General features: G+C 49.7%; 1 protein-coding gene across 2 annotated transcripts in view; it reads left to right on the top strand.

Moving 5' to 3' along the window:
* The window catches only part of NEGR1 (neuronal growth regulator 1), a 270,314-nt gene that overhangs the window by 228,783 nt on the left and 17,295 nt on the right, over window positions 1–24,236 (top strand). Inside the window, exon 7 of one of the 2 annotated variants that reach the window (XM_054383952.1) lies at window positions 14,844–14,885. The exons of the other annotated variant lie outside the window; for it this stretch is intronic. Within the exon in view, the coding sequence (XP_054239927.1) occupies window positions 14,844–14,885 (42 nt within the window). The remainder of the gene's footprint in view (window positions 1–14,843; window positions 14,886–24,236) is intronic. 2 annotated transcript variants of the gene reach the window in all.

Raw genomic sequence — 24,236 nt, 5'->3', positions numbered from 1 at the left:
CTTCCAACCCTGACTGATTCTAGGATTCTAGGATTCTGTGTTTGTGGTTGAACACTGAGGTTAAAGACTGAGGCAACTGAGTCTTTTTAGTCTGCAAAAGAGCAGCCTGAGAGGGCTTCTCATCAATGCTGATCAATGCTTCAAGGGTGGGTGTCAGAAGGATGGGGCCAAACTTTTTTCAGTGGTGCCCAGAGAGACAACAAGAGGTAACAGGCACAAACTTGGACATAGGAAGTTCCACCTAAACATGAAGAGGAACTTCTTTGACTTAAGGGTGCTGGAGACCTGGAGCAGACTGCCCAGAGATGTGGTGGAATCTCCATCTCTGGAGTCATTCAAAACCCACCTGGATGTGTTCCTGTTTGGCCTTCCCTAGGTGACCCTGCCTTGGCAGGGGGAGGTTGGACTCTATGATCTCCAGAGGTCCCTTCCAACCTCTACCATTCTGTGATTCTGTCAGAACAAAGTAACATTGTGCCAGAAGTAGGGAGTGTTGGCTGCATTGTGAGCTCAGAGAAGGTAAAATGAAGGCTTGGCTTCATTTTGAGCAGAGCTGAATGTGCCTCACCATTGCTGCCAGGATGTTACCAGTTTGAAGTTATTGAGGTAACACAGTGCCACCCCCAGAAAGCACTTTGAGGTGCAGAGGTTGACAATGTCATAGAAGGACCAAGTGCAATATGAACATGATAAAAACCAGATGTTCTCCATCATGAATGAGATGGGATGTGTGAAGAAGAGTCTGAGAGGAACCACTGAAATCTGGGTCTGATCTTGACTTCATGGAATGAAATCTGGGGGTGAAATGGAGTATGAGATGTCAGAGTTTTGACTGTAAGACCAAGAGGAAACCTCTGCTTTTATCCTGGGATTTTTTTAACCTGGGCAAAACAAGGAGAAGTTTCCAAAGTTTTGTGGTCTAGAGTTCAGCTGGGAATGAAGATCAGTGGAGGTTGTAGTGAGGTGGGGGTTGGTCTCTTCTCCCTAGAATCAGGGGAAGAGGAAATGACCTCAAGTTGCACCAGGGGAGGGTTAGGTTGGACGTGAGGGACAATTTCTTTCCTTCAAGAGTGCTCAGGCTTTGGAACAGGTTGCCCAGGGCAGTGGTGGTGGTCAAGAAACGTGGACATGGCAGTTTGGAACATGGTTTGATGTTCATGGCAGTGTTGGGTGGATGGTTGGTGTGGTCGGTTGAGACCACTAGGCTAAAATTCCACCTTCAAACTGTAGCAGTTGGACTCAGTGATCTTGGAGGTTTGTTTTTTTTTTTCCACCCCAAAGAATTCTATTATTCATTTCTATGAAAACCACATCTCAGTGTGCAGCTACACAAGGAGAGCTTCAAATTCCACCTGTGGATGCCACTGTTGGGTCCTGGCACCTTGCCTGCTGTCATTAATCACTAATTGAGTGTTCTGGCTTCTGATGGGGTGGGATTTTGAAGACAAATGTGTAGAGCAGAGTTAGCAAATCTGTGGTTTCTCTCTTTGCACACTCCCCCCTATCACAGACAAATGACATGGCAGCAGTGCACAGCTGGAGCCTTCCTCAGGGATGGAGTTAAGCATCTTCTCCGTTATTGGTGCCTGCATCCTCTGCAGATGTAAACCTCCAGGATACCAGAGAAAGGTTCATTTCTCCTACTGTCAAGAGGACTCTGGCTTTTTATGATCCATAAAGGCAACCTTCAGCATGTATTATTGTTGCTGTGTTGATCTCCAAACTCTGACCCTTCCTAGACTTGCTCATCATTTTCAGGACCTGGCAGTGTTGGTTGTCAGCAGCTGGTTGGCAAGAAGACCACCAGCATCCTGACTTGGATCAGGAATAGTGTGGCCAGCAGGACTAAGGCACAAATTGTCCCCCTGGGCTGGGCACTGCTGAGGCCACATCTTAAGTCCTGGGTTCAATTTTGGACCCCTTACTCCACGAAGGACATTGAGGGGCTGGAGTACATCCAGAGAAGGACAACAGAGCTAATGAAGGGTCTGGAGAACAGGTCTGGGGAGGAGCAGCTGAGGGAGTTGGAGTTTTTCAGCCTGGAGAAAAGAAGGCTGAGGGGAGACCTTCTGGCTCTCTACAAATACCTGAAAGGGGGTTGGAGCCAGGTGAGGGTTGGTCTCTGCTCCCAAGGAGAAGAGGAAACAGCCTTAAGTTGCCCCAGGGTAGGTTTAGGTTGGACATGAGGAATAATTTCTTCCTCTTGAGTGCTTTCAAGGCCCAGCCCATGCTGCCCAGGGCAGTGGTGGATTCCCCATCCATAGGGGACTTCAAAGCCATGGAGATGTGATGCTGCAGGACATGGCTTAGTGGTGACCTGGCAGTGCTGGGCTAATGGTTGGACTTGGTGATCTTAAAGGCTTCTTCAACCAAACCAAAAAAAGAAAAGCAGGTAAAGAGTGGTCAGGACAAGGGGAAATCTGTCTTTATGTGGCTGTGACATGGACTGAACAAAGATATCAGATCAATGAAGCTGTAGATGATGGTGCCCACAGGGTGGATGGGGCAGAAGCAGAACTTGTAACGGGTATGGCTGTTCACTCATCATCTGAGAGAGGCTTGGACTCCATGATCTCCAGAGGTCCCTTCCAACTTCTCCCATTCTATGACTCTGTGACAACCCCACTGCCCCTGTGAGCCAGGGAAACCCAACAGCAGATCACTCAGAGCCTCTTCTGTTCTGGGGACAGATAGTCAGGTAGGAGAACTTCTCATCTGGGGCTGCCTGAGCACCCCAGATCATAGCAATGTAAAGAAATTCAGCATATGTGGAGACTTGTTGGCCACCTATAAGATCCAGCTCTTCATAGTGAATTCAGTCTCTGCAAAACAGTCTGAGCCTTGCTTGATTGGAAACTGTGCTTCTAATGAATTAATAACCACTGGTGACTTGCTAATTACTCATGGCTAAGTCCTCTCTGTCACCTCAAAGTGCTGAGTTTGTGGGCAAGCTGGGGAGCACAGGATGCTCCCAGAGCAGCCATGTGAGGAGCATGTGTTGGACAGTCCCATCCTGCCCTCTATGGGCCTGACTGCTCAGAGGGTCAGCACTGCCCACAATGGCTTCTCCCAGGGTCTCTGGTACTTGAGGAGAATGTGGTCCTGTCCTGCAAATAAAGCATGGGGTTGCTGAGCCATCAAACCCAGGAAATGAGGTGCTATGGTGTGTACCTGAGGTCAGAAGCTCTGTCTATAAGGGGTGAGGAGCCAATGGTGGATGGAATAGTCCTGTTTCATCAGACACTGTTGGCTTTATGTCAGCACAAGCAGGCACTGGAAAAGGCTGCCCAGGGAGGTAGTGGAGTCTCCATCACCTCTGGAGGTGTTCAAGAAATGTGTGGATGTGGCACCTGGGACATGGTTTAATGGCCATGGTTGGACTTAATGAGCTTAGAGGGGTTTTTTCCAACCCAAATAATTTTATAGCTGATGTAGCACTGACTGGGCTGTACCCAGCTGATGAGGAAAGGCTGAGAGCCCTGGGGCTGGTGAGCCTGAAGAAGGGCAGCCCCTGAGGGGACCTGATCAATGCTCAGCAAGAGCTAAAGGACCTGGTGGGACACAAGAGCATGGGCCAGACTCTTCTCAGTGACAGGACAAGGGGCAATGGGCACAAACTGGAACCCAGGAGGTTCCATCTGAACAGGAGGAGAAACTTCTTTAGTGTGAGGGTGCTGGAGGCCTGGAGCAGGCTGCCCAGAGAGGTTGTGGAGTCTCCTTGTGTGGAGAGCTTCCAAACTCAGCTGGACATTGTGATCCTGGGCAAGCTGCTGTGGGTGCCCCTGCTTTAGCACTGGGATTGGAGTGGATGATCTCCAGAGGTTGCTTCCAACCCTCACCATGGTAAATTTCTGTTGACAGCTTGGGTCTTCTTCTGTCCCCAGACTTTGATGTCATCATTAAACTCAGCAGTTTTATTTGACTGACTGAGAAATGGCATCTTGGTGTGCTTGGGTATGTGACAGGTTTCTGCTGATTTTAGCTCAATTGCTTTGCTTGTTCTACCAGAGTTGACATTTCTAGGAAGAAATGGATTCTCTGGGGAAATTCCCTTTGTGTCCACACTTTAGCTGTTGTCCAATTACCTCAGAGAGGTTTCAGTGTTTTATCTCTCAAATACCAGCTTGCAAAGCAAATCAAAGTTATATTTGCATAGTTCTTTCTTAGAACTGCTCTGTGCTTGGTCTTCACCACAAAGATAATCAGAAATGATTATAGATGTATCAATAGAGACAGAAAAATAGACATGGACATTCCTGTCCTCATTAGGAGCCTGTTCAAAGACTGCTGCAGTCACTCCAAAGACATTTATTGATTTAATAAGCTTTGGATCAAGCTCAAAGTCTTCTGTAGACATCACTGTGCTGAGAACTGGTGCCATGGACCTAATTTTTCACTGGGATTGTCCCTACTGGTCCAACAGTCATCATCTTGACCTACTCAGGCAGGTCCTGCTGAGCTTGCAGACATCTTCCTCGATCTCTCAGGAGGGAAGATGGACAGGGAACAGCTGAAATTCATTCTGGGAACTTCCAAATCATTTCTGACACGTCTGAGCTGCCATGGTTTCTTATGGCTTCTGACTGGCTTCAAGGAAGACCCAGGTCCCCATCTGTAGAGTTTCATGGCTAAAGCTAAGCCAAGTATTTACATAATGCATTTTCCCATCTGGAAGCTTCTAAGCCCTGTGGAGTACCTCTTCCCTTTCCAGACTGAAGGTGATTTTGCTTTTCCCTCTGCTGTGTTCTGGCTTCAGTGATAGGGTTTCTGGTGCAAGTCCTTGATTTTGTTTACCTTGTCCAACCTAATAGGACCAGCTGCTACAGGAGAGGTGATCCATTATGTAAAGAACAGCAAATGGAGGGGGAGACTGGGATGGACAGAGAGCTCCTGCTCAGCATGTTGAAATTTAGGGAATTAGAGAAACAGGGTTATAAATAAAATCAAACCAGGGGCAATGATTTGAAACTGGAGCAGGGGAGGTTTAGGTTGGGCACTAGGAGGAAGTTCTTCACAATGATCGTGGTGAGACACTGGAACAGGTTGCCCAGAGATGTGGTTGAGTGCCTATGCCTGAAGACATTCAAGCTCAGACTTGATGTGGTCCTGGGCAGCCTGATCTAGTTGGAGATGTCCCTGCTGACTGCAGGGGGGTTGACCTCTGAGCGTCCCTTCCAACCTGATACAATCTGTGAATCTGTGAATGTGAGAGGCACTTCCTGAGGGACCTCTGTCAGAGATCAAGCTGCATACATCCAGGGCATTTTAATTGAGTTATCATGGTCCCAATGGGCAGAAACTATCTCAAAACTCCCAACCATCCCCAGAGGGATTCATAAGCAAGGCAAAACCCTTTCTTCTCTCCCTGTTCTCACCCTGGGTGAAACTCAGATGTATAAGGCAGCTGAACAGCTCCCAGCTAAACCAGAGAGTTCTCTTTCCATCACAAGCACACCTGAGGGACTCATTCCATGAGATATTGCTGAGACAAGGAGCCCAGCAGCATAAAACCCTCAACATCTTAAGCTCATATATTCATACAGAACATAATAAATGCTCAAACTCTCCATTTATGGAAGTCATAACCATTGCATTGGAGGTGGGCTTTGAGATCCTTCCATATGGATGCCAACTGCTCCTCCAGGTAGCAATTACTGAGAGGTAAGGAGATATTTTCTCTCAATCCATTTTCCAGCTTGAGCTTTATTATGACTTACAAGACAATAAATAACTGGAGATGGGATGAGCCAATGACACATGTTTCTCCTTGATGTTGAGAAGGAACCTTAAGAATCTCAGAGTGGGTTTGAGGGGAAAAACAAACAATCAAAACCCCCATGATCACAGAATGGTTGAACTTTTGAGGGTGGAAGAGGTCTTTGAGGTCAGCAAGTCCAATCACTTGCCTCCAGCTCACAATCCCAGCACTACTGCTAAGCCACCACCAGTTAACCACCTTCCTCAGCACCACAGCCATGCCTCTTTCAGATACCTCTGGGGATGATGACTCCAACACCTCCTTGGGCAACCTCTTCCTTTCTGGGAAGAAATTTTTCCTCGTGTCCAACCTGAACCTCCCCTGGGGCAACTTGAGGCCATTTCCTCTTGTCCTGTCACTTGTTGCATGTGAGAAGAGACCAACCCCCACCTGGCTCCAAGCTCATTTGAGAGTGAGAGTTGAGGGAGTTGTAGAGAGAGATCTTTGCTGTGGATCCTTACTGAAGTTCCCTTGAGGTGATGTTTGGTTCCCTTTGTGTTTCAATTCTCACATGGTTCAATTACGACCATAGCTAACGATGTTCAAACCCATATTGCTCCTGAAATGATCAAATCAGGGAGGCTGAAGCATGTCTACAAGCATATCAAAATGTTCATCTAAGGTATGAGATAATTATGAGGATGATTAAAACATTCAAGGTCATCTGTGGAACTTATTTACAGCTGCTGAAGGCAGCACTACCCATATCCTAAGCAGGGTGAGGAGCTTTGAGGATCAGAGCTCCTTTTGGACTTGTGCTTCCTTCCAAGGGGTAGAAAACCTTGAAGTAAGTTAGAAAAGTCATCATGCCCTGCTGAGGCCACAGCTGGAGTCCTGGGTCCAGTTCTGGGCTCCCCAGTTAAAAGAGACAGGGAACTACTGGAGAGAGTCCAGTGGAGGCTCCAAAGATGCTGATGGACCTGGAGCATCTCTGTGAGGAGGAAAGGTTGAGAGCCCTGGGGCTGGTGAGCCTGCAGAAGAGCAGCCCCAGAGGGGAGCTGAGCAATGCTCAGCAAGAGCTAAAGGACCTGTGGGGAGCAAGAGGCTGGGGCCAGACTCTTCTCAGTGGTGCCCAGTGACAGGACAAGGGCACAAACTGGAACCCAGGAGGTTCCATCTGAACAGGAGCAACTTGTTTGGAGTGAAAATGCTGAAGCCCTGGAGCAGGCTGCCTAGAGAGGTTGTGGAGTCTCCTTCTGTGGAAAGCTTCCAGACTCACCTGACCTTTGTGATGCTGGGCAAGCTGCTGTGGGTGCCTGGGCTTTAGTAGGGGGGTTGGACTGGATGATCTCCAGAGGTCCCTTCCAATCCCTACCATGTTGAGATTCTGTCCTTCTCTGTGACTCATTGATAAGTGCAATAATCCAGATTAAGCTTCACCAGCCTGTTCCTCTCTTATTTTCCCCCAGCATTATGTGGCTGTTTCTCTTGGAAAGTTGACATCTCCTCACGTGTTCCTCCTTAAACTCTGGATAGAGATGTGCAGCCATCACTCCAGTTTAATTAAGCCTGCCTTTCCCCAGAAATTGTACCCATTTCATGAATTTCCATCTTGACACTGGCACATTTCACTGTGTAATTTACAGAGATTGGTAATGATTCATTTGATGGGCATTGTCTGTGGATTTCAGTTCATCAGGGAGCAGCAGCACTATAATTAGGTGGTAATTATTAAATAACTTCTTCAGGAATTGCAGAACCAGGGAAAGCAAACACCCGAGCAGCTGAAGGATGTCTGGTTCTTCTAGGCACGTGTGAGACACTATGAGGACCTCAGAGATGGGGCTGCTGGCTCCAAACATAGCAGTAGTGTATGGATCAGGCAAAGATGTCTCAAAAAAACCCACCAAAAAACAAAAGAATGGGTTTTGTCTGGGAGAGTTGTCCACGACTTATCACTGTGAGACCACCCCTGCAATCCTGTGTCCAGTTTGGGGCTCCCCAGTTCAAGAGAGACAGAGACCTGCTGGAGAGAAGCCAAGGGAGAGCCAGGAGGATGCTTAGGGGACTTGAGCATCTCCCCTGGGAAGAGAGCCTGAGAGCCCTGGGGCTGTTTAGTGTGGAGAAGAGAAGACTGAGAGGGGATCTGATCAATGTCTCTCAATGTGTGAGGGGTGGGTGTCAAGGGGAGGGGGCCAGGCTCTTTTGGGTGGGTCACAGGGATAGGACAAGGAACTATGGGTTCAAAGTTGAACAGAGAAGATTTCAGCTCACCATGAGGAGAAAGTTCTTTGCAGTGAGGGTGCCAGAGCCCTGGAGCAGGCTGCCCAGGGGGGTTGTGGAGTCTCCTTCTCTGGAGCCTTTCCAACCCCCCCTGGCTGCATTCCTGTGCAGACTACCCTAAGTGCTGCTGCTCTGGCAGGGGGTTGGACCTGATGATCTCTTGAGGACCCTTCCAACCTCTCATATCCTGTGAGACTGTGAGACTGTATTCCTACAAGTGGCACAGAAGACTTTGGCATTCCCCAGGTCTCAGAGCTGGGGCCAGTTCTCCTTAATGGCTTTATCAGTGAGCTGGACAAAGGCATTGAGGCACCCTCAGTAAGCTTGCAGCACCCTCAGTCAGTTTGCAGATGACACTGAACTGGGTGACAGTGCTGATATGCTGGAGGGTAGGAAGGCTCTGCAAAGGGATCTGGTCAGGCTGGATCCATGGGATTGAGGTCAGTGGGATGAGGTTCAACAAGGTCAAGTGCTGAGTCCTGTCCTTGGGTCACAACAACCCCATAAAGGCTTCAGGCTTGGGGCAGAATGGTTGGAAGCTGCCCGGTGGAAACTGATCCCAGGATTCAAGGTGTGGCCTCACCAGTGCCCAGTACAGGGGGACAATCCCTGCCCTGCTTCTGCTGGCCACACTATTGCTGATCCAAGCCAGGATGCTGGTGGCTTTCTTGGCCACCTGGGCACACACTGCCTCACCTTCAGCTGCTGCCAACCAGCACCCTCAGGTCCTTTTCCACTAGGCAGTTCCCAGCCACTCTGATGCAAGCCTGGAGCGCTCACAAGGATGTTGTGCCCCAAGTGCAGGACCCAGCACTTAGCCTTGTTGGACCTCATCCCACTGGCCTCAGCCCATCAATCCAGCCTGGCCAGATCCCTCTGCAGATCCTTCCTACCCCCCAGCAGATCAACATTCCCACCCAATATTGTGTCATCTGCAACCCACTGTTGTTTCATAGCCTCAGGAGTCTCAGGCACACTTTTCTCTATGAGGAAGGAGGCAGCGCTTGTGGCACACGCCGTGCTGCATCCCTGATATCTATTTTGCCTTATTTACTCCCAGTGATGCAGCCAGAGTCGTGCAGATTTTGCAGGATGACCTCTGAGAAGAAGACTATCATGACTGGGAGTCAGAGCCATGCTGATCATATGTTTCTGAGCAGCCAAAGCCCCGAACAGATTTCGCCATCTTACATTATTCATCAGCTCCCCATTTCCACACGGCAATGCAAGGACCAAGCTGAAAGGATGGAGGCTACTTTGTCACTTTGTCTTCATTCCATTGTGGTCTCAACAGCTGTGAAAATTTTTAAAGCTGTGGTTTTCCCTGGTGGGAAAAAAAAAGAGAAGGAGAGAGAAAGGTAAATAAGGACTAATGAGCAAATATTTGTTGTGCTAGAACACGAATCACTAAATAAAAACCAAGTGGATTTTGCAGAGCTTTGGGGAATGTGGAGATAATCAAAATGTTGATAGGAAATAGGAATTCCATAGCTTTTCCCATTTACTTCACCTTGGATTTCTTGCCTGAGGCAGGTGCAGCACAGAGGTGACAAGGGCAGCAGACTCACCAGCAGCCTCGTCAGACCTTTGACATCAACAGAAGGTCACACTGAGTGAAGCTCCCCTGACAAGTGCTTGTTTGGCTTCCCTGATTTTATTTTGCATTAAAGTTATACCCAGGTGGCCAAGAAGGCCACCAGCATCCTGGCTTGGATCATCAAGAGCATGGCCAGCAGAAGCAGGGGAGGGATTGTGGCTCTTGACTAGACACTGGTGAGGCCACCTCTCAAATCCTGGGCCCCTCACTCCAAGAAGGACATTGAGGAGACCCTCAATGGCTGGGTCCAGAGAAGAGCAACAAAGCTGGTCAAAGGTCTGGAGAGCAGGGCTGGTGAGGAGCAGCTGAGGAACTGGGGTTGTTCAGCCTGGAGAAGAGGCTGAGGGGAGACCTTCTGGCCCTCTACAACTCCCTGAAAGGAGGTTGGAGCCAGGTGGGGGTTGGTCTCTCCTCCCAAGGAACAAGTGATAGGACAAGAGGAAATGGCCTCAAGTTGCCTCAGGGGAGGTTTACATTGAACATGAGGAACAATTTCTTCCACTTGAGGGTTGTCAAGGCCTGACCCAGGATGCCTAGGGCAGTGGTGGAGTCCCCATCCCTAGGGGGGTTTCAAAGCCATGCAGAAGGTTCCAGGGAGACCTTAGAGCAGCCTTCCAGTACCTGAAGGGAGCTACCCAAGAGCTGGGGAGGGAGGTTTTACAAGAGCTTGTAGTGATAGGACAATGGGCAATGGCTTTTAGCTGGAAAACGGGAGATTGAGACTGGATATAGGAAGAAATTGGAGATCCAATGGCTGCTGTTGGCTCAAAGCTTCTGTGCTCACTTGAGACAGTCACAAATTTTACTGTCAGAAGCAGCTACAGACAAAGAAAACAGGTTTTGTGCAATCATCTCCCACCACAATCTCCTGACTTCTCTGCTGCTGAGAGACTCAGCAGGCCTAGACTGGAGGTTGGGAAGAAATTCTTGCCAGTGAGGGTGGGGAGACACTGGAACAGGTTGCCCAGGGAGGTTGTGGATGCTCCCTCCCTGGAGGTGTTCAAGGTCAGGTTGGATGAGGCCTTGAGCAACCTGGACTAGTGGAAGGTGTCCCTGCCTGTGGCAGGGAGGTTGGAACTAGATGATCTTTAAGGTCCCTTCCAGAGCAAACCATTCTAGGATTCTCTGGCTGTGGTGCTGAGTGACATGTTTTAGTGGTGACCTGGCAGCACTGGGTTAAAGGTTGGACTTGATTATTCCAAAGGTCTCTTCCAACCAAAATGATGTTGTGATTCCATCATTCTCATTCTGTGAAGGGCAAGCTAGGGCTGGTGTGAGCATAGAGCTTTCCCTTTGCATTGTGGAACTCATCTAAGTGACCTGCTTGAGGAGAATTCCCAACTGAAGGCAGAGAAATGACCCCAAATGTCACATTTTCTCCATTACACTTCCATTGTTTTTTTTCACCATCACCCTTGAAAATCAGAGTAGTCCTTATCTTGTAGGGCAAGGCAAAGTTCAGCCCCTCCTGCTCCTTCCTACCCATCCCTGACTCACACTGTTACTCAGAATTCATTAATATATTTTAATTTTAATGACCCAGCCTCATGTGCTTGTAGGAGAGCAGCTGGTTTTGTTTTCTCTCCCTAGACCTCAACCCTGTCATGAATAAAGATCTGCAAAGAGACCTTGCAATTGGAAATATTTCCACCTCTCCAGCTCCTTCTTCTAATGATGTACTTAAAAGCTGTGGTGATGTTGCCACCAGCCTCAGTGGTGCCACCACTCTGAGACTTCTCTGCTGCCTTCATCACCTACAATTGATCCTCGAGACAATGTTTACAAAAGAGGAACAATCCTACTTGAATCCCTCTTGATCTGGGCTCCTCATTTCAAGAAGGAACATTGAGTTGCTGGAGCAGGTCCAGGGAAGGATCCTACAGTGCAGGGTCCTACATCTGGGGAGAAATAACAGCAGCACCAGGACAGGTTAGAGGCTGCCCTGCTGGAGAGCAGCTCCACACAGAAAGCCCTTGGAGTGCTGGTGGGCAGCAAGTTCTGCATGGAACAACAATGTGCTCTGGTGGCCAAGAGAGCAATGGGATCCTGGGATGGATCAGGAAAGCTGTGTCCAGCAGGGCTAGGGAAGTTCTTCTCCCTCTCTACTCTGCCCTGCTGAGACCACCCCTGCAATCCTGTGTCCAGTTTGGGGCTCCCCAGTTCCAGAGAGACAGAGACCTGCTGGAGAGAAGCCAAGGGAGAGCCAGGAGGATGCTTAGGGGACTTGAGCATCTCCCCTGGGAAGAGAGCCTGAGAGCCCTGGGGCTGTTTAGTGTGGAGAAGAGAAGGCTGAGAGGGATCTGATCAATGTCTCTCAATGTGTGAGGGGTGGGTGTCAAGGGGAGGGGGCCAGGCTCTTTTGGGTGGGTCACAGGGATAGGACAAGGAACAATGGGTTCAAAGTTGAACAGAGAAGATTTCAGCTCACCATGAGGAGAAAGTTCTTTGCAGTGAGGGTGCCAGAGCCCTGGAGCAGGCTGCCCAGGGGGGTTGTGGAGTCTCCTTCTCTGGAGCCTTTCCAACCCCCCCTGGCTGCATTCCTGTGCAGACTACCCTAAGTGCTGCTGCTCTGGCAGGGGGTTGGACCTGATGATCTCTTGAGGTCCCTTCCAACCTCTGATACACTGTGAGACTGTGAGACTGTGAAGGTGGTAAAGGATCTGGAAAACAGGTTTGATGAGGACAAGCTGAGGAACTGGAGTTCTTCATCCTGGAGACTGAGGGGAGACCTCCTGGCTCTCTGCAGCAACCTGGAACAAGGAGGTTGGAGTGAGGTGGGGGTTGGCATCATCTCCTTAGTATCATCTGACAAAATGAGAGGAAATGCCTCAAATTATGAGGAAAATTTTTTCCCAGAAGAGTGGTCAGGCATTGGAACAGGCTGCCCAGGAAGGTGGTGGAGTCACCATCCCTGGAGCTGTTCAAGCAATGTGTGGACATGGCATGGGGATGTGGTCTAGTGGCCATGGTGGTGCTGAGTTGATGGTTGGAGTCAATGATCTTGGAAGCCTTTTCCAACCCAAACAATCCCATGGTTTTATGATGCTCTAGTCTAGTGCTTTTTAATGCAATGCTCTACTCCTGAGAATGTTCATTTGCTCGATTGTTGCAGAGAGTGGTGTGACTCCGAGCAGGAGGAGCCTTCTCCTTCTCAGGAAGCCATAGCAACAAGGAGTGACTGGAATTCACAAGAAAAAGATCCTGTTGGTTCAGGGCAAACAGAAAAATCACTTTTATCACCTTTGCACAAGGAATTTGAAGGAAAGCTTTGCTCTGGTGAGGTCACATCTGGAGCACTGGGTCCAGTACTGAGCCTCCCCCAATTCAAGAGAAACAGGGAACTGCTGGAGAGAGTACAAAGGTGCTGAGGGGCCTGGAGCATCAAGAACCCAATTAGCTAGCAATGTGACCTCATGGCTAAGAAGGCAAATGATCTCCCAGGTTGCATGGAATGTGACCAGCAGTTGGAGGGAGGCTCATCTTCCCTTTTACTCTGCCCTACTGAGGACACAGCTGGAGGACTGGGTCCAGGTCTGGGTTTCCTAGTTCAAGGGAGACAGGGAACTGCTGGAGGCAATCCACCAGGGGCTACAAAGATGCTGATGGGCCTGGAGCATCTCTGTGAGGAGGAAAGGCTGAGAGCCCTGGGGCTGGTGAGCCTGCAGAAGAGCAGCCCCAGAGGGGATCTGAGCAATGCTCAGCAAGAGCTAAAGAACCTGTGGGGGGCAAGAGGATGGGGCCAGACTCTTCTCAGTGGTGCCCAGGGACAAAGACAAAGGCACTGGGCTCAAACTGGAACCCAGGAGGTTCCACCTGAACAGGAGGAGAAAGTTCTTTGTTGTGAGGGTGCTGGAGCCCTGGAGCAGGCTGCCCAGAGAGGTTGTGAAGCCTCCTCGTCTGGAGAGCTTCCAAAGCCATCTGGGCATTGTGATGCTGGGCAAGCTGCTGTGGGTGCCCTGCTTTAGGAGGGGGTTGGACTGGGTGATCTCCAGAGGTCCCTTCCAACTCCTACCATGCTGGGATTGGGGGATTCTGTGGAAACCATCAGAAAGATGCAGAAGGACACAGCTGATTCTTGATGTTAAATTGCCACACTGAAATGGTCACTTGCTTCTGTGCAAGGCTGGCAATGCCTCATTGTGTACAGCTCTGTTCAACACTCATAAAAAGGCAAAGAATAATGAATTGTGAAGCAAAATGAGAATGAAAAGCCACCAGTGACTGTTTCATTAGGCTGAACGCTGGAAAATTATGCTCTTAACTTTTTACTGTTGTTTGTGTTGGTTGCCCCAGGTGAAGTAAACATCTTCAAAATGGGTTTGAGAAATGTTTGCTTCTGGAAGGGCTTCAATAATTAAAAAGCTGTGCATTTGTAAAGTTCACTGGAGTGTAAAATTGTTACTTTATAAACCTGGTTCAAAACTGTTAACTTATATTCATCACTGGAAATGTCTTTCATTAAAGTGAGCAAAGTCTCCTGTTTCTAGCCAGGCTTCAAGTAACCCCCAGGCAAAAAATGCTTTTGAGCTTGAGAACCCCAGGGGTGGCTTTGCCAAGGTGGTAGGCAACCAGGTTTGGAGTGTGATGGTCCTGATGTTGTATCCTGGTGACAGCTGAATGTTGTAGCTGGAAAAAGAAAGCCACCAATATGTGGCTCATAGGTGCAGAAGTCTGGCTGGCTCCAGAGGTCTGGAGCACCTCTGCTATGAGGAGAGACTGAGAGAGTTGGGGCTGTTCAGTCTGGAGAAGGCTCTGAGGTGACCTTCTTGTGGCCTTCCAGGATCTGAAGGGGGCTCCAAGAAAGCTGGGGAGGGACTTTTTAGGCTGTCAGGGAGTGCCAGGACTGGGGGGAATGGAATCAAGCTGGAAGTGGGGAGATTCAGGCTGGAGGTGAGGAAGAAGTTGTTCCCCAGGAGAGTGGTGAGAGCCTGGAATGGGTTGTGCAGGGAGGTGGTTGAGGCCCCAGCCCTGGAGGCGTTTGCAGCCAGGCTGGATGAGGCTCTGGCCAGCCTGCTGTAGTGTGAGGTGTCCCTGGGCATGGCAGGGGGGTTGGAACTGGATGATCCTTGAGGTCCCTTCCAACCCTGACTGATTCTAGGATTCTAGGATTCTGTTTGTCAGAGGCCCACCATGGCCAGCCTGGTCTGTAACTCAACTCGTGGTGTCTGTTGCATGAATGTTTGCTGTCTCATTCTGTATTTGTCTTCCATGTGTGATTAACTCCCAAATGTTCTCTTTTTTTTCTTCCCTTTTCCCTTTTTGTAGAAATTATTGAGCCTACTACCTCTAGTCCTGTCTCAAGCCCAGGTCAGTATCCACATACATTCACGACGTATGTTTGGGTACTTCCTCCCCAGGAGCCCATGACTGACCCATTGCCATATCAATAACTGGAATTGATGATGGTGGTAGTGCTGGATTGTTTCCTCCCCCCCACCTCTTTGTGCATTCATTGGTGTGTCTTCCCTCCAGGCTTCCTGTGTTGTCCTCTCTTCTCTAAATTCCCACCCTTTTGAGCAAATCTCTCCCCCCTGCATCTCTGTTCTTCTCCCCTCCATTCTCTGCCCCAGGGGGAATGTGGTCAATGTACCCAGGACAATGTGGTGTCATTGTTGTGTTGTCTCTGTGATGACCTGATTCTTCTCTGGTGGTGTTGCTGTAAAGGTGAACTTTGCTCTGAGGCTCACCAAGTCCTTGCTGATGACCTGATTCTTTTCTGGTGGTCTTGCTGTAAACATGAACTTTGCTTTGAAGCTCACCAATTCCTCACTGTTTCCTCAAAGAAGGACTCATAAGATGGATCTAAGACCTCATTGTGAGGTTGTCCTCATTGTAGGGTGGCAGAAGGTGTTCTTAGAGGGCTGAAAAGTCTGCCTGTGGGTGGGAAGAGATCCAGACCATCCATGGTGACTTCCCATTATTCTCAGGGGTTTGTTGTTGCTGCTCCCCAGCAGGACAGTCTCAGTGGAGATGGTTAGCCTGGCACAGACTACCGAACAGGGGTGCCCTGTCCAGAGCTTGGTAAAAGATTGGCTTCAGGTCTGTGTCTAGCAATATTCCCAAACACTTCCCAAAGGGAAGGGGTAAGTCATGAGTATCACGTGTCATAGACTAGCTCAAAATTGAACACCTACCAAGGGATGCAGTGACAGTGGTGGTAAGATGTGATGATGTGGTAAGATGTGCAGTGCTCAGGTCTTCTCCAGGGTGCCCAGAGACAGGACGAGGAGCAGCAGGCACAAACTGGAACCCAGGAGGTTCCATCTGAACAGGAAGAGAAAATTCTTTGGTGTGAGGCTGCTGGAACCCTGGAGCAGGCTGCCCAGAGAGGTTGTGGAGTCTCCTCTGGAGAGCTTCCAAACCCCCCTGGCCACTGTGATGCTGGACAGGCTGCTATGGGTGCCCTGCTTTAGCAGGAGGGTTGGACTGGATGATCTCCAGAGGTCCCATCCAACCCCACCACACAGGGATTCTGTGGGGACTCTGGGAAGCATTCTAAGGGTCATCTGAGAGACAAGCAGAGCTTTCTTCTGGCAAAACCCACACATGAGTTATCCACTTAACTCCAAACTAAGATGAAAAGATCAGAAAGGCTCCCCCAGAAAGCCATGGTGACTGTGGCAACCTTTTCCCCAGTAGGAAACAGAGATTAAATAGAGAGTTACAGAAGCAAAACAAGTCAGCAGGCTGATCCACCCACCTTCAAAGTTCCAGGCACAGGAAGATAAGTGCATAAATCTTCACTGTTTTTAATTAAAGGGCTTAGGAAGGACAATCTCTGGTATCCTCTGTGGAGACACTCCCTGTCTGCTCACCCACGTGCCCTCCTCCAGCAGCCAGGTTTCCAAAGCACTCTGTCTTTTCTTATGTGGATGAGAAGCTCAGCAGGAGCTGTCAGTGTGCACTTGCAGCCCAGAAAGCCAAGCAGAGCCTGGGCTGCATCAGGAGAAGTGTGGCCAGCAGGGCAAGGGAGGGGATTCTCCCCCTCTGCTCAGCTCTGCTGAGACCCCACCTGGAGTACTGCATCCAGGTCTGGAGCCTCTATTCCAAGAGGGATCTGGAGATGCTGGAAGGTGTCCAGAGAAGGGCCACCAGGATGAGCAGAGGGCTGGAGCTCCTCTGTCATGAGGACAGACTGAGAGAGTTGGGGCTGTTGAGTCTGGAGAAGAGAAGGCTCTGAGGTGACCTTCTTGTGGCCTTCCAGGATCTGAAGGGGGCTCCAAGAAAGCTGGGGAGGGACTTTTTAGGGTCTCAGGGAGTGACAGGACTGGGGGGAATGGAATCAAGCTGGAAGTGGGGAGATTGAGAGTGGAGGTGAGGAAGAAGTTCTTCCCCATGAGAGTGGTGAGAGCCTGGAATGGGTTGTGCAGGGAGGTGGTTGAGGCCCCAGCCCTGGAGGTGTTTGCAGCCAGGCTGGATGAGGCTCTGGCCAGCCTGCTGTAGTGTGAGGTGTCCCTGGGCATGGCAGGGGGGTTGGAACTGGATGATCCTTGTGGTCCCTTCCAACCCTGACTGATTCTAGGATTCTATGTGCAGAGGATCTCCTTGTGTCTGCCCTGCAAAACAGGTCATGAAGAAGACCACACAATGTATGCATGGCCACCACTCATCACAAAGCACTACAGCAGAAGCAGCAAGAGGGGAGGGATGGACTTAACCTGTAGAGAGCTGACAGTGTTTGTAGTCACAGCTCCTGCCCTTGTGGTTCTCCACAGTCCCTTATGGCTACCAAGGAGTTGAAAAGAAGCTCTGAAATTATAGCTGTAATTGTAACAGAAGCCAAGAAGAACTTGGATGCCTTCCTCAGGGCTCAGGACTGGGTACAACTTACAGACTCATAGAACTGTTCTGATTGGAAGAGACCTTTGAAATGGTCCAGCCCAACTGTTGAAGTTCATTCAACATCTTCCTCAGCATCCTGGGTGAAAGGATAGAGTTGACTCTCAGACAGTTTGCTGCTGATGCTCAACTGGGAGGAGTGGCTGGAACACTGTCAGGTTGTGCTGCCATTCAACCAGACCTGGACAGGGCAGAGAGGTAGGGAGAGGAAATTCTGGAAGTTCAAGCAGGACAAGTGTGGGGTCCTGCATCTGGGGAGGAGCAACCCCCCTGCACCAGTACAGGTGAGGGCTGACCTGCTGGCAAGTAGATCCCATGGAGAAGGACCTGGGAGTACTGTTGGACAACAATTTCACCACAAACCAGCTATGTTCTCTTGTGGCCAAGAAGGCCAAAGGTCTGATGAGGTGCATGAAAAACAGAGTATCCAGCAGGTCAAGGGAGGCTCTCTTGCCCCTCTACTCTGCCCTAAGAAGGTCAAGCTGCAGTCTTGGGTCCAGTTCCAGACTCCACAGTTCAAGAGAGACAGGGAAGTACTGCAGAGAGTTCAGTGAAGGCTCCAAAGATGCTGAGGGGCTTGGAGCACCCCTGTGAGGAAGAAAAGCTGAGAGACCTGGGGCTGTAGAGCCTGGAGAAGAACAGCTTGAGAGGGGATCTGATCAATGCTCAGCAAGTGCTAAAGGGTAAGGGGTGAGAGGATGGGGCCAGACTCTTCTCACTGGTGTCATCTTCTAAAAATTGATGCTCAAGTCTTTGAATTTTCACTTTGTGCAGGAATTTATTATAAATGAGGAAAATTCTGTGTATTTTGGAGGAGCAGGATGGAGGTGGGGGAATGGAAATGAAGAACATCCTTCTGTAATGAGCCCTGCCTTAATTCTGAGAGGCTGGAGTTAAACAGAGAGACCTCCAGAATGCAAGTGCAATATGAAAGCCTTTGAATGTGAGAAAGGAACAAATTAGCAGATGAAAAAAAATAAGAAGAAGCAAAAGTTGCAATAGAGATGGAGCTAATTCAGCTTCAAATGACTGAGGGAAGGACGCTGAGGTCAGTTTGCAGATGAAAAACAACATCTGCTCCCCTGCAAGGCAAGAGAAAGGGTGGGTTGGTTTGTTTTGTAAAAAGAAAAACTCTCCAAATGGACAACAACTGAGGATTGAGTCCTGCCTCCTGGAAATCAGACTGTCAGCAGCAATGGAATGGAATCAGACAAACCCAGAATAACTTAGGTTGGAAGAGACCTTAAAGATCATCTAGTTTCAACCCCCCTGCCATGGGCAGGGACACCTTCTACTAGCCCAGGTTGCTCAAGGCCTCATCCAACCTGGCCTTGAACACCTCCAGGGAGGGGGCATCCACAACCTCCCTGGGCAACCTGTTCCAGTGTCTCCCCACCCTCACTGGCAAGAATTTCTTACCAATGTCCAGTCTAGGCCTGCTGAGTCTCTCAGCAGCAGAGAAGTCAGGAGATTGTGGTGGGAGATCGTTGCACAAAACCTGTTTTCTTTGTCTGTAGCTGCTTCTGACAGTAAAATTTGTGACTGTCTCAAGTGAGCACAGAAGCTCTGAGCCATTGGATCTCCATCCATCTCTCCTACTTTCCCTCATGCCTTGAAGGAATCACAAACCATGCACAGTCCTGTAGAAAGTTCTTGTTCCCTGTGTCATGCATCCATCAGAACACAGAGCATCAGTCTCCTCCTTATCAAGTTTTGCAGCTTGTTGGGTCATTGCTACTCTCATTTACAGCTTCACTTCACTGAAGCTTCAATGGGAGGTCTTCCTGGAGAAGGTTGTGCTGCTGGATGGAGACAGAGCCTTCTGCAGGTTTTCTATATCAAGGGCAAGTGTGAGGTTCTGCACCTGGGGTGGAATAACCTCCTGCACCAGTACTGGTGAGGGGTAACCTGCAGAAAGCAGCTCTGCAGAGAAGGACCTGGGAGTGCTAGTGGAGAAGTTCTCAATGAGCCAAGTAACGTGCCCTTGTGGCCAAGAAGACCAATGGTCTCCTAGGGTATATGAAGAAGAGTGAGGCCAGCAGGTCCAGGGAGGATCTCCTCCCCCTCTACTCTGCCCTGCTGAGGCCACATCTGGAGTACTGAGTCCAGTTCTGGACTCCCCAGTTCCAGAAGGACAGGGAACTACTGGAAAGAGTCCAGTGAACTCTTGGAAGCTTCTGAGGGTCCTGGAGCATCTCTGTGAGGAGGAAAGGATGAGAGACCTGGGGCTGGTGAGCCTGCAGAAGAGCAGCCTGAGAGAGGCTCTTCTGAGAGAGTTGGGGATGTTCAGTCTGGAGAGGAGAAGGCTCTGAGGTGACCTTCTTGTGGCCTTCCAGGATCTGAAGGGGGCTCCAAGAAAGCTGGGGAGGGACTTTTTAGGCTATCAGGCAGTGCCAGGACTGGGGGGAATGGAATAAAGCTGGAAGTGGGGAGATTGAGAGTGGAGGTGAGGAAGAAGTTCTTCCCCAGGAGAGTGGTGAGAGCCTGGAATGGGTTGTGCAGGGAGGTGGTTGAGGCCCCAGCCCTGGAGGTGTTTGCAGCCAGGCTGGATGAGGCTCTGGCCAGCCTGCTGTAGTGTGAGGTGTCCCTGGGCATGGCAGGGGGGTTGGAACTGGATGATCCTTGTGGTCCCTTCCAACCCTGACTGATTCTAGGATTCTGTGATTCTATGATTCTATGTCTTTGAGAAGTCTCCTCATCTCAGGGACATGCTGGTACCTGATGCCACACCCTAGCAGGGAATGGGCTCCCCAGGAGAAGGTGAAGGTGCTGGAAGTATCTGCTCTGAAGGCAGGCTAGAGGTAGTGATCCGTGTGTCTAAATACTGTTCTTCTACAGCTGTGATTGAGAGCTGTGCTCCCAAAGTAGGGGAGAAATCAGGTGTTTGCACATCTAGCTTGTGGACAGGGGCTGTGACTGTTCAGTCTAATCAGAAATATTAGAATCATAGATTCAGTAAGGTTGGAAAAGCCCTAAGGTCATCAAGTCCAACCATCAACCTGACACCACCATGGCCACTAACCCATTAGTGCCATGGCCACATGTTTCTTGAACACTTCCAGGGATGGGGACTCCACACCTCCTTGGGCAGCCTGTTCCTGTGCCTGACCACTCTTGCAGCAAAGAAATTGTTCCTAATATCCAACCTAAACCTCCCCTGCTGCAATTTCAGGCCATTTCTTCCTGTCCTAACACCTGAGATTAGGGAGAGGAGACCAACCCCCACCTTGCACCAACCTCCTTCCAGGGGACCTGTAGAAGGTCTCCTGTCAGCCTCCCTTTCTCCAGGCTGACCATGCCCACTTCCCTCAGCTTCTCCTCAGTAGTCTTGTTCTCTTGGACCCTTCAAACAACCCCAGTTCCTTCAGCTGCTCTTGTTCTCCAGACCCCTCCTCAGCTTTGTTTCCCAGCTGGTGTGTAGAAGGAGTTGTTGTGATTGAGAAAGGAGGAGCAGGAGACTCCAGACCGTGAGTCAGGAGCAGGAAGAGAGCAGTCCCTGTGTTTATTTCTCACAGAAGGGTATGTTTTCTGGGAGGGTTTGATCAACCAGAAATGGGCTGATTCCAGTCATTCTTACAGGAATAAATCTGCATATATCCATCTAGATGAGATGGGTGGCCACGTGCTGAACTTCTAAGTGTCTATAAAGCTACCTCTCTCTAACTCCAGGGAGGGCCCCCAACCCTCTGGGGAGTACAGAAGAGCCTACAGCAGGTTGGGAAGGATCTGACAAAGCTGGCTTGTTGAGGGAAGGAAGGCTTGGGGGAATAGGGGACCTGTCAAAAAATGCCTGTTTGAAATCTCCATGAATATGTCAGTTTTAGAGAAATTCAAATAAAAGCCTGTTGAGTTTGGAGTGGGGGAAATAAAACATGTTGGCTTCCTTCCAGGCTCTCCCTCTTCTTCCAGGCAATGCTGCTTTTTTTGTCTTCTCACTGTCTGAATTTCTCACCAAATGGAAAGTTCAGTTGTGTGCCAGCTGCATCTAGAGTATCTCTGCAACATGGACACTTGGAGGCATTTGCCCACAAAATCATAGAATCACAGAATGGTCTGGGTGGGAAGGGGCCTCCAGAGGTATCACAGTCTCACAGTATCACAGAGGTTGGAAGGGACCTCCAGAGGTCATCAGGTCCAACCCCCTGCCAGAGCAGCAGCACTTAGGGTAGTCTGCACAGGAATGCAGCCAGGGGGGGTTGGAAAGGCTCCAGAGAAGGAGACTCCACAACCCCCCTGGGCAGCCTGCTCCAGGGCTCTGGCACCCTCACTGCAAAGAAGTTTCTCCTCATGGTGAGCTGAAATCTTCTCTGTTCAACTTTGAACCCATTGTTCCTTGTCCTATCCCTGTGACCCACCCAAAAGAGCCTGGCCCCCTCCCCTTGACACCCACCCCTCACACATTGAGAGACATTGATCAGATCCCCTCTCAGCCTTCTCTTCTCCAGACTAAACAGCCCCAGGGCTCTCAGGCTCTCTTCATAGTCTCTCTTCACCTAGTCCAACCCCTCTGCAGTCAGCAGGGACATCCCCAACTCCATCAGGCTGCCCAGAGCCCTTGAGCCTCACCTTGAACATTGCCAGGGATGGAGCCTCAACCACCTCTCTGGGCAACCTCTGTCAGTGCTCCACTACCCTCATGGTAAAGAACTTGTTCCTAACATCCAACCTAAATCTACTCTTCTCTAGTTTGAAGCCATTGTCCCTTGTCCTACCACTACAGGCCTTTGTGAACAGTCTCTCTCCAGCTGGAGATGAAAACTAACATCCAGGACCAGCCTCTTCCTTGCAATCATAGAAATGTTTTGGTTAGAAGACCTCTACAGTCCAAGCACCATCCCAACACCACTGTGGCTGTTAGACCACATCTCAAAGTGCAATGTCCACACTCTTCTCAGGGGATGGTGGCTCCATGGGCAGCCTGTTCCAATGGGTGACCAGCTGAATCAGCCTGACCTGCTGAATCTAATGTTTAGAGGCAAATCCTTGCATCTTCATCTCTTCCTTTCTGCTTAGTCATAAGAGACAGTCTACCAAACCAGGTTTCAAACTGACTCTGGTCCTTCTTCTCCATCCGTTAAAATTCAGCTATACAAGGTGATGGTGGGCCTTCTTGTCTAAGTCATGCTTTTGTCACAGAATCACAGAATTAACCAGGTTGGAAAAGACCTTTGAGATCATCAAGTCCAACCTATCACCCAACACCACCTAATCAACTAAACCATGGCACCAAGTGCCTCATTCAGTCTTATTTTAAACACTTCCAGGGGTGTTGACGCCACCACCTCCCTTAGCAGCTCATTCCAATGGGCAATCTCTCTTTTCTGTGAATAATTTCTTCCTGACATCCAGCTTAAACCTCCCCTGGCACTGTGAGAGTCTGTGTCCTCTCCTTCTGTCACTGCTTGCCTGGGAGAAGAGACCAACCCCCACCTGGCTTCAGGTAGTTGTAGACAGCACTGAGGTCTGCCCTGAGCCTCCTCTTCTCCAGGCTAAACACCCCCAGCTCCCTCAGCCTCTCCTCACAGGGCTGTGCTCCAGACCCCTCCCCAGCTTCCTTGCCCTTCTCTGGACACATTCAAGGAACTCAACATCTTCTCAAGAAAGGTTGAACCAGATGATCCTTGAGGTCCTTCCAACCTGCTATTCTTTGATTGTATGATGCTTTAAACTTCCCAGATCAGCTCTTCAGCAAGCCACCAGGCAAGGAAAGACTGCATGATGTGGTTTCCTCTTAACAGTCAGGTATTGGAACAGGCTGCCCAGGGAGGTGGTGGAGTCACCATAGATCATGGAATCCTAGAATCAGTCAGGGTTGGAAGGGACCACAAGGATCAGCCAGTTCCAACCCCCCTGCCATGCCCAGGGACACCTCACACTACAGCAGGCTGGCCAGAGCCTCATCCAGCCTGGCTGCAAACACCTCCAGGGCTGGGGCCTCAACCACCTCCCTGCACAACCCATTCCAGGCTCTCACCACTCTCCTGGGGAAGAACTTCTTCCTCACCTCCACTCTCAATCTCCCCACTTCCAGCTTGATTCCATTCCCCCCAGGTCTGGCACTCCCTGAGAGCCTAAAAAGTCCCTCCCCAGCTTTCTTGGAGCCCCCTTCAGATCCTGGAAGGCCACAAGAAGGTCACCTCAGAGCCTTCTTTTCTCCATGGAAGTGTTCAAGAAACCTGTGAACATGGCACTTTGGGGCATGGTTTAATGGCCATGGTGGTGTTGAGGTGGCAGTGGACTTGATGACCTTGGATGTCTTTCCCAACCCAAGCAATGCTATGAGTCCATGATTCTAAGAATGAATTATTCTAAGAGCCAAGCGTGGAGCTCTCCATGAGCACCATGCCCAGATCTCCACACAAAGTCATCTGCAAGGTTTTGAGTTTGATAAAGTTGCCTGGTTCTGAAGTGTCAAACCTAGGGAGTTCTGAAGCCAGGTGCTGAAGAAACCCAGGTGGTTGTGAAGGCAGCAACCATGGCACAGGTGCTTTTGGGTACATCATTTTGGCAGCCTCCAACAAACTGCTCCTCTACCAAAGCTGTCCTCATCTGCAGGTGTCATGTTGGAGAAGGGGAATGAAAAACAGCTTAACTTGACAGCAAAATCTGACTTGAGAGCTCATTACTTTAATTTGAGACACTGTTTCATGGCCACAGTAGTGCTGGGTTGAAGGTTGCAATGGATGAGTTTGCAGGTCTTTTCCAACCCAAACAATTCTATGATTTAATGCAAAACTTCCCTCTAAAGGAAAAAAAAAAAAAAAACATCTTTCAAACTTTTAACCAGATGGTTCCAGGTTTATTTGAAGCACTATAAAA

This window comes from Indicator indicator, chromosome 10 (genome assembly GCF_027791375.1).
Source record: "Indicator indicator isolate 239-I01 chromosome 10, UM_Iind_1.1, whole genome shotgun sequence".
In the NCBI taxonomy this organism is placed as follows: Eukaryota; Metazoa; Chordata; class Aves; order Piciformes; family Indicatoridae; genus Indicator; species Indicator indicator.
Note: the sequence above shows the minus strand (reverse complement) of the source record. Positions and strands in the feature narration are given on the sequence as shown.